Genomic DNA, 11389 nt, shown 5'->3' on the forward strand with positions numbered 1-11389 from the left:
CAAAGACAGTGTTATGCTTAAGGTTTATGTAGAGGGTCAAACTGCACTGCAATATTGTAAAAGTGAGTACTATATCAGCCATCCTGGTGTGTTGCAAAAATAAGCCACTAGAGTCTCCTAGAGGTCAAATTTGGAACTGTAAACAGGTACAATTTTAGTTTGGTGTCGAATTAAAAAGTTTATCAAAGTCTTAAGCAGTTAATTTAAAGGTAAGTCTTTTTGCTCTAGACAGGTAGTAGCTATTATATTCTGTGTTTAAAAAATTATTAACGGATGCAGTGACCCTTTATGTGTGCTGTGGTCTTGTATTCAATGCAATTTTTCTTATCTAAGCGTGAGTATCCAGGCCACTACAGCTGTTCCACTAGAGACACGGGCCATCCCAACTATATGGGGTATCTGATGAGGAATATTATCATTTATTTTGTGTTTTAACGTTTCAAACTATTTCATATATTTCTACTGGTCTGTCAAGCTCTGAGTTTATTCTTAGGAAACCATCAAACATGTTTTTGGCATAGGATAGGGTTCAATCTCTTTTTAGGACCATAAGTGCCTGCTTGCCTATTCCCACTGATGATATGCAGTGGTACACTTTATTTTTCGACCACAGTTGACACCACAACTGGTAAAATATTGTACAAAACCCAATATATTCACCAACAACTGTCCATTGGTTATTAAGCTACATAGAACAGGTATGAGAAGTTATTCTTAAATATTGTCATTATCAATTATCAACTGATAAAATAAGGTATATGGACTCATAATGGTTCAAAAGGTTGCATTTTCAAATAAGTGCAGTCGTTTTTCCAGGCAGTGCAAAATCATTTGACATGCAATAGATTACACACATAGATGTGTTTGAATGTGTAAACAGAGCACTGAAGACTACAGATGTCAGGAGCTCTTTCAGCACTGGGACAATCCCCTAGAGCTGTACATTTCCACCCACTACATTTCCACTTCCTCATACAAAATGTACATGATGCTCAATCAAATGCTAGCCTCCTCCATGATGCTCAAACTCTTAGTCAACAAGGTAACACCTGAACCTATCCAAGTTCTTCAGTGATCCCTTCTGGTGCATCCCAGATGTATCTAATATATTCCAGATGTCAATGAATGTGCTGGAAATTCCCAGTTTACAAAACAGCAACAGTGTGCGTGACAATGTCAGAAAATCCTAGTTTAGCATAATTAGTAACATACATTGAGCAATTCTCTCTCTCGCTCTTTCTCTGTGAGAAATGTGACTTGTCATGGAATGACACATAATTGGTTGGATTCATTGTGTAAGAATGTGACTAATAGAAAAGATATTTACTGAGACTTCTGTCACTTCTGTCACTTCCGTTTGATAACACAGCAATCCTGCTTACTTTGGCACACTGTCATAATGAGTGGCATGGGTTAGGAATGTGTGAAAGCAGAGATTGTTCTAAACCATGTTGATTCTACATAGTCACACATAATCTAGCTTTAATTAAGCCCTGTTATGGGCATGGGAAAGAATTCTAATACAAAAATAACTGGGTCATTTTTACTGGAAAAATCCAAAGCCTGTATAACGATCAATGACCTGAAGTATAAATCAATCTGACACTTAAACACTTACTTCTAAATCTCTGTATGAACTGTTAAACCCTTTCTTACATTCTTTCTCTTTCACTCACAGACAGCCATGCACAATCACAGATATACACACACAACAGTTACTGGTGTGAATTGAGGTGTGACGTCTGTGTGTGTCACCAGGGACAAGATGACCAGCAGAAAGTAACTTATGGCGACCTCACTGACCGCTAGCAAGGTGCTAACATGGATTCATGGGTGCAATACTCCAGGGGCAGGGCGTCGCCACGTGGTGGCCAGGGGGGGCCACAGCCACCATTGGTCAGAGAATGGCCCCCCTGCCAGCCCCCCCGCCCAACCTCACAGCACGGTAAAAAAATATATATACAAAAAACCCTCCTGAACAGAAACGGTATAAAGCTGAAACTCACAGGTCTTTATCTATTTGTCCTGTCTCTATGCTCTGCCCCCAAACAATACAAAGAAGTACATTAGTCCACATGGATCATTCACGACACATACTGTACCTTGTTCTCATTTCATTGTGAGTTCATGCATGTTCAAACCAGAGAATGGTGTGTCATGAGATATTAGGAAATGCAGGAAATTGAGCAAACTGAGTTGTTAGTTAGTCAGAACCCTAATAACCTTGACAAAGAGGAGTCGTTGTGCTACTGGATTGGGATTGGGAGGGTTCTTAAGAGACCTACAGTGACTGACAAACAGATTCATAAGTCATTAAGTCCTTTGTCTGCTTCCAAACTGAACATATACAATTGACCAGAACCTGGGAGACATCAGGTTTATTTCTTCAAGAATGTGTACAGTAGTCCACTTTCTAACTAAATATGACATGGTACATTTGGAAAACAATAAATAAATAATAAAACTAACCAGCTCCCTTAAAAATGCTTGTAAAACGAGGGAAGAGGGGGATTTCCGGGGGTATGCAATACAGGGGAATGCGGCAATGAAACTCAACACATGCTATTTCCAGGATTTTATTGTCAAAATATGGGTAGGGGTTGGGTGACCTTTACACACACACACACACACACACACACACACACACACACACACACACACACACACACACACACACACACACACACACACACACACACACACACAATGCTACATCATACATGCTTGTTCTCATGTATGCTGTACTGTGTATGTCTACAAAAATCAAGAAAAAAGATAAATATTATACATGCATATTCAAAATAAATTATGTAAATGTTCCATCTTGACACCTCCAAAGGGACTGTCTTCCAAAATGAGAGTATAAACTGCCCTAAACTACAAATCTATCAGAGCTCAGTATCATCTCTATGAGGATTAAGCATAGGTCGTATTCTGCCTACATGCACACACGCGCGCACACACACACACACACACACACACACACACACACACACACACACACACACACACACACACACACACACACACACACACACACACACACACACACACATACACACACACACACACACACACACACACACACACACACACACACACACACACACACAACATAAAAGGTGAGAGAGAGGGAGAGATTTCAGATACAATCCAAAATAGAAATTAAAATATGTTAAATCGTGAAATTGAGAAAAAGATTTAGCAATATAATTATTTTACACAATATAGTAACATTTCTGACAGGGATGTACAGTATGTCACTAAACATTTTGTTGTTCATCGATATGAAAGTATAAAAAAAAATTACCTTTATACTAGTGCTGTCAGTTTAACGCGTTATTAACCGCAAACCCATTTTAACGCCGTCAATTTTTTAATCGTGCGATTAATGCGTTGTAAAAAAAAAAAAAAACGTTTTTTTTTTATTTTTTATTTTTTAGATTTACTTTCTTTTTGCCCTCCCAAACTGTGTAGTAGGCTAACGTTACGTTTGAATGAATGGTGAGCGAGATACGGCGAAATGGATGATAAAAAGCTTCTGAATAGAAAGTTTACCTTTAAAAGTTGTGTTGTGCAAAAGAAGCAAGCTTCACTGTTGAAAATGTCAACAGGTAGCTGGCTGAAAGCACAGAAGTAGTAGTCTTACCTTTTATTGGTAACCTAACTGTTACGGTTCATTGTTTTTGAAAAAAGAGGCCTGACTTCTATGTTCACAGCAAACTTGAAAAAAAGATAATATTAAGCCATGGTTTAACTGCACTATAGGCTGAGTCCTTGTTTATCTGAAAAGTGAACTTTATCATTTTGTTTTGTACCGCCCTGTTTGGCAATGTTGTTTTTCAATGAAATAAAACAATGCATAAAGCAAGCCAATCCACTTTTCCATGTTGATAAGAGCATTAAAATAAAATAAAAATGATGGGGAAAAATCATTGAAGGGACATTTAGAATAGATAAAAATGTGCGATTAATCGCGATTAATTTTGAGTTAACTATGACTAAAATGCGATTAAATATTTTAATAGTTTGACAGCACTACTTTATACCTTTGAGATTTGAAGCATGTCATCCCTTTCGCATTGCTTTGGTTAAAATGTTTTAAAATATTTCCAAAGTCGGCAAAAGTAACCCCAGATGAAAGCCAATAGAGTTCCTGTGGTGTGTGTCACTGTCCTTTGGAAGAGGACTAACACATGCTGCTTCCTCTAGAATTGCAACACACTCCGTGTGAAACAGTGATGAGTAAGCACACATATTTCTTATTTCATCTGGATTATAACGTGACAGTTCTACACAGCATCATTTCCAATCTTAGTGTGCTTGAGGCTGTGATTACAATCGTTATTATACATGCTCTTTACAGATCATTTCAGACTTTGCAGGGTTTTCAGTATTACATTCATTTAGCAAAATGTATATTCATAAATACACTTCACTCCATGTCCATGTGTATACGTCTGTGATTTTAGGGAAAATAGAGAGAAAAAAAACAAAAAATAGTGCATTGCATGTGATTAAATCTCATCCAGTATCTGTCATTTCATTCTGTGCATGGTAATGTATTTTGAGATTTTTTTTTTGTACTTAATGATTTCCCCTTTATTATTACGTCATACTGTTTTATACAACAGCTTATTTGTTTATTCAAACATGTATTTGAAGTGATCCTTCCCATGTCATCCATCAGTTCAGAGTTATCTGTGAAAAAACCTATACAATACAGAGACCTATCAAGAGTCATTTTTTGCCTCTTTAAAGTAGAGCTCTTGATATTGACAGAGAGATAGAGTGATTCACTACATACACAAATTGTATACTGTAAATATCAGAGAGTAAAAACATACAGAAACAGACTAAATAAAATAATACATAATTTTTTACTAAATAATAAATTAAGACACATTCAAGAAAAATATTTAACAAATCGCAGTAGAATTGAAGAGTCAAATAACTGATTATTGTGATACATACAATGGAATGGAATAGCAATTGACTTGCAATCAAGTGTGTTAACATTGAAAGGTAACTGTAGAATATACCTGATTTTATATTATGTTGAGTTATCTAAAGTGGCACTCCATCACCATACTCAAAACAAACAGAGGATCTTTCCAAATCAAGTTGCTGCTATCTTCTTGTTAATGACTCCAAACCTTATCAGACTGATCTCTCTTTTTTGGTTCTCCTCATGTAACGTAGATTCTTAAGATGAAACGGTTTTGACAGTTGACCAATCAAATATACCATACTTTCACTAACTCTGACTTATTCAAATCCCACATCTTTATGCTATAAACTACCCTAACTACATGCTCATCCCTGGTCATGCGTTCACCTGAGGAGGGATGGAGTTGTTGAGGTTTCACCCATCAGTGACACTAGGGGAGCCTGAGCAACCCAGACATGAGTCATTTCTGACTAATCTTCACCAGGGTATAAAAGAGAGTAAGCCCTTGGTGGAGAAGTTGTATATTTCAGTCACACACCAAGAAAGGTAAGCATTATGTGATGCTACAATGGAGAAATTGTTCTTTAATCAGTAATTTAAACTCTATAATATTTTTTTTGCATGAGGGAGTAAAACATGAAAAACAATGTTTGCTGTCTTTAAATTTGATGTTCTTTTGAAAATAATGCTTTTTTTATGTGAATTGTGAAAATATGTATTGTATGTGTATTGTTTTGAATTGTTTAATTCTATCCTCAGCAGAGAGATGAAGTTGTCCCTGGTGTTATTTTATGGCATGGTGTTGGTGTGTTCATCCATGGCTCGTCCGAAAATCACAGGAGATATGATCAAAACCATGGCCAAGACCATGATTGCCAGAATCAAAAAGGTTAAAGCTGAGGTAAGGGAATACTTCTACGCGGACATTTCTATTTGGTCAGACAGAGGGGGATTCGTGGTTAGGGTTTTGGAGATGTGAAGAAAAGGAACTGTCCCAGAAACGAGTTAAGTTTACGGGGTACACCCTTAAACAGAAACAAGTTGGATGTGAATGCAAATTGTTATTATGAATGCATTTCTTGATTCTCTCTCAGTATTACTAGCCGAATACATGCATTTTATGTAAATGATTTTATATTTTGCAATCATATTTGGTAATTGAAAATTTCACATTACTTTACCATCCCTCTCTCTCTCTCTCTCTCTCATTCTAGGTTTTTCATATGTCTTCTGAGATAAGCTTTGGCAATGATGAAGACACTCCTATCGAAGGTTTAACCTCGATTGTGGTTTACCTGGGCTCCATGCAAGTGAGGTTACGTGTCCCACCCACACACAATCAAGTGGAGGAAGATGTGGACACTTTGCTGGGCTACCTTCGTACGATGGCCATCAGTCAGAGCTGCACACTACCTAAGGCAGGTAGCACACTGCTCAAATCCGAGACAGACTTCCCCATCACATCTTACTACCAAAGCCTGTTGGATCTTCAAAGATACCTGGAGAAACTGTGTCTAAACCTGGACAAGCTAAAGTCTTGTTGAATGATTAGTCTCTCTCCCTCTCTTTGTGCCGATCTCTTTCGCAGAAACAAACACACACTTAAAAATGCTGGCTTTTTAAATGAAATGAAATTATCAGTAAATTATGCAAGGACTGTTATAGCTGTACTATAACTCTCCAAACTGCTCTTTGTTATTTATTGGCATTTTTGTACAAATGCACTGATGTTTTCCTACAAATGTCTTCCTTCATTTTAAAAATGATTTGCTATCTTGCCATGTGCTGGACTGAGGTGCTATTGCAGAATTATGTACTTTTTGTATTTTTTTTTATCAATAAAGGGTATTTTTCTACAACTTGAATTCCGGAAAAGTTGGGACGTTTTTTTTAATTTGAATCAAATGAAAACTAAAAGACTTTAAAATCACATGAGCCAATATTTTATTCACAATAGAACATAGATAACATAACAAATGTTTAAACGGATACATTTTACACTTGTATCCACTAAATTAGCTCATTTAAAATATGATGCCTGCTACACGTCTCAAAAAAGTTGGGACGGAGGCAACAAATGGCTGAAAAAGCAAGACATTTGGAAAATATTCAGTTGGGAGAACATCTAGCAACTAATTTAGTTAATTGTGATCAGGTCTGTAACATGATAAGCTATAAAAGGGATGTTTTAGAGAGGCCGAGTCTCTCAGAGGTAAAGATGGGCAGAGGCTCTCCAATCTGTGAAAGAGTGCGTAAAACGTTTGTGTTCATCAAAATCAAATTGCAAAGGCTTTACAAATCTCATCATCTACAGTGCATTACATCATCAAAAGATTCAGAGAAACTGGAGAAATCATTGTGCGTAAGGGACAAGGCCAGGGGCGTGGCCCCCTGCCAAACCTCACAGCACGGCAAAAAAATTAAAAATACAAAAAACCTTCCTGAACAGAAAAGGTATAAAGCTGAAATAAATGCATTAGTATTTTTTTTATCAAGTCGTCTTATATTGTCATTTGTCACTTACGCTACAAGCCCCATATTCTCAACATGTTTGGCCACGCCCCCATCAACAGCGCAAGACACAAACCAACGTGCCTGCATTCTGACAGCGTTTCAATGGAGACTAGCAGCTAACCACTGGATACCACTGTAACTAACAGGTGAGTAAGTTGGTAATACTTGAAAGGATAATTGAAATGATAAGATCATGAAGTGATCTTCACACTCAATTAAATGTGTAACAATGTGTCGACGACGTTGAGGAATTGTGGCAGAGTGAGTTGAGTTAGGCTGCTGCTGCTGCTTATTTTTGAAATTTTTAAGATTATATCTGGCTAGCGAGCTAGCTAGTTAGCTTAAATCCATTCCCAGGTGTCAATTAGTCATAGATAGCACATTGTCGCTAGTTTACACTTGAAATTTAAATAAATCAGTCTATAATTAATGTTGTGTAAAACTTTTCTTTAAATTGACACAATGAAAAGGATAAGTGCCTCAGGGGAAGACAGGAAAAGCACGACAGAGAATGTCGCAGAAATAGATGTAGGGTAACAGAAGGAGCTAGTGGAGAAAGCAGAACAGGTGCAGAAAGGGAAGAAGCCAGTGGCAGTGATTGTTCAGGAGACTAGTTGTCAGAGACAGAGCAGGAGGAGGAGAGCGATTCTGGGAGAGGAGAACTGAATGATAAACAAGTCTGAGGTCATCAGGTGAGTGGTTATCAGTAGCTGAAGAATGGGACAGGGTTGGTCGGGTTATGGCAAACTAAAATAATTTTAAGGCTGGCCATATAATAAACATATATTTATTCAATCTGTAAAATGTTAACGATTGCATGTTTAGTCTTAAAAAAACAATAAAAGAACAACATGTTATTGGAAGTGGATAGCACTTCTGTTAAAAGCTGATACTAATGGGATTCTTTGGTGTTTTACAGACATTTCCAAGTCCAGGGGTAAAGCTCCAGACTAAGTTGTTGCATACATTGTAATACTATGTTGCTTGTGACATCATCATAAAGGATACTTACGTTACAGTCCAAGGGTTCCAGTTTAAAAATTCGTTGGAAACAAGCGTACTTCACTTCAGGTAATACCGTAGAAGGACACAATGTACTGTTTTCCGGACTTACGCTTAAATTCAACCTACCATGAAGAAACTGTCCTGGCCTATCTACATTTTCCCACGAATCCAATGGCCTGCAAAGTTTTTCAAGACGAGATGCGGATTAACACTTGACACAGCAGAAAATACAAAGAAAGTGCAAATCAATTTAGATTTATCTTTTATAATTTTCTCACTTTACTCTATACCATGAATTTAATTGAATAATTGCTCTATTATTGTTGGTCAGAGATATCTCGTGTTGATGCATCTTTTAACATGAAAGGAGACTTACCTTGTTATGTAATCATAATAATAATAATAATAATAGTACATCACATTTATATAGCGCTTTTCGTAGTTCTCAAAGACGCTTGAATATCAACTATGTGTCTGCTATCCTAAAAGTATGGATAGATGGCAGCTTCCTGTCAGCGGAGAGAAGACCATGAGTGTTTTATTAAGCAAACAGCCAGTAAGTCACGCCACCTCCATATGCTCATGTTCTTCACGGGGAATGACGTGTCGATAGTTAACCACTTCAGAGCTAGTAAATACTCCACATTCCACGTACTAAAGCATACTCTTTGTTCTTAGCAGGAAAATAATGATACATGAGCTGAAGCAAGGCTTTTGAAGAACTGTGACAGTGCTGGAGACAAATAGCTTACTGAGGCTGTCTAACCGTTAACTTCAGTGTCAAACTTATGACCTTATTTACAGTAAGCATGAGTTGCCGGAGTAAAACTGAACCTGCAGAAAGGCATAAAACTAATAAAGGATGTTTTTATTTGAGATTCTAACCGAGTCATGTGGTTAGAAATCTAACAATAAAGGCCTAATAGTTCATAATTGGAAAGGGATACTACAGTTTTGATTTAATTTTGCAGGAGATATGATGTGCTCTGCATGTTGTGTGTTTGGGTCTTTTATGATTGGTGTGCAGAGTATAAAATTAGACATTGTTTAAAAAAGTTTGTAAGCAGTTGTAAAAACTATGTAGCCTATCTGTGTGGCTGATGAGGTAAAAAGCCTTTATCAGGATTTATGAACCTGGTCAAACTACTGACAAGTCCAACATGTCACCTGCTGTCTTTTCAGCATTATGGTCTTAATCAGGAATCCATGGGTCATGTGACTCACCCTACCAAAACTAACTGGAGAATTTCCCAGGTCCATTTGCTCTTTATGAGACCGGTACAGTATGGCTGTTCCACCATATAATGACCATGCTAGCACCACACAGCTGGTTTGTAAGTATGGGTGGTATCAGTTGGCTTCAGCAATGGAATGTTGTGTTGTTTGTGTTTACATAGCTCATAGCAAGTATCTGAGTCAGTCGAGTTTAGTCCCGTTAAACAATTATTAATAAATTGTTCTTACAAAAGTTTCCAAGAAATCCTGTGGTCATGATTTTTTTTCATTGCTATTCCTGGAAACCTGTGTATTCATTTGCCAAGATTCACAGGTCTGTTCCAAATTAAGCCTTCACTAGAACTCTGGCTCTTTGAAAACAAGCTTACTCTTGGTTTCTGTCTGCCTTTTAGTAATCTTGGTCTTGGGTGCTAAGTATCAGGTTTGTGAAATACGTATACTATTAGGCTATAAGGGTACTAATAAAGGCTAGATGTCTATACTACTTCAGCCCCAGTTCTGTGGTAGCATTACTTAATTTCACCTACTTCTCATAGGTCTATAGAGAACCCAGAGACAAGTGACTTCAAAAGGCAGAGATATACAGTTTATTTTTCAGATTCCTTGTGTTTTCTATAATTATATTCACTCAGTTTACCAAACTGTACACAAAATTCAAAACACGAATTGCACCTCCTGTTAAATTAAACACAATGCATTGAAACTCTAAAATCCCTTCCCAAAACCTATTTTCTGCATCACAAGGCCAACACTACTACAAACCCGATTCCAAAAAAGTTGGGACACAGTACAAATTGTGAATAAAAACAGAATGCAATGATGTGGAAGTTTCAAATTTCAGTATTTTATTCAGAATACAACATAGATGACATATCAAATGTTTGAACTAAGAAAATGTATCATTTTAAGGGAAAAATAAGTTGATTTCAAATTTCATGGCATCAACACATCTCAAAAAAGTTGGGACAAGGCCATGTTTACCACTGTGTGGCATCCCCTCTTCTTTTTATAACTGTCTGCAGACGTCTGGGAACTGAGGAGACAAGTTGCTCAAGTTTAGGAATAGGAATGTTGTCCCATTCTTGTCTAATACAGGCTTCTAGTTGCTCAACTGTCTTAGGTCTTCTTTGTCGCATCTTCCTCTTTATGATGCGCCAAATGTTTTCTATGGGTGAAAGATCTGGACTGCAGGCTGGCCATTTCAGTACCCGGATCCTTCTTCTACGCAGCCATGATGTTGTAATTGATGCAGTATGTGGTCTTCCCTGAAAGAGACGACGTCTGGATGGGAGCATGTGTTGTTCTAGAACTTGGACATACCTTTCAGCATTGATGGTGCCTTTCCAGATGTGTAAGCTGCCCATGCCACACGCACTCATGGAACCCCATACCATCAGAGATGCAGGCTTCTGAACTGAGCGCTGATAACAACTTGGGTTGTCCTTGTCCTCTTTAGTCCGGATGACATGGCGTCCCAGTTTTCCAAAAAGAACTTCAAATTTGGATTCGTCTGACCACAGAACAGTTTCCCACTTTGCCACAGTCCATTTTAAATGAGCCTTGGCCCAGAGAACACGCCTGCGCTTCTGGATCATGTTTAGATATGGCTTCTTTTTTGATCTATAGAGTTTCATCCGGCAACGGCGAATGGCACGGTGGATTGTGTTCACTGACAATGTTTTC

General features: G+C 37.7%; 1 protein-coding gene across 1 annotated transcript; it reads left to right on the forward strand.

Annotated features, from left to right (window-relative positions):
* Positions 1–5768: 5768 nt before the first annotated feature.
* Positions 5769–6495, forward strand: lepb (leptin b; the record flags this gene model as incomplete). The annotated part of the gene is made up of 2 exons (XM_080851747.1): positions 5769–5852; positions 6166–6495. The coding sequence occupies 2 exons, from the start codon at positions 5769–5771 to the stop codon at positions 6493–6495; spliced, it is 414 nt and encodes a 137-aa protein (XP_080707873.1).
* Between the last annotated feature and the right edge of the window lie 4894 nt (positions 6496–11389).

The sequence above is a fragment of the Sprattus sprattus genome (assembly GCF_963457725.1).
Source record: "Sprattus sprattus genome assembly, chromosome: 14".
NCBI classification, from domain to species: domain Eukaryota; kingdom Metazoa; phylum Chordata; class Actinopteri; order Clupeiformes; family Clupeidae; genus Sprattus; species Sprattus sprattus.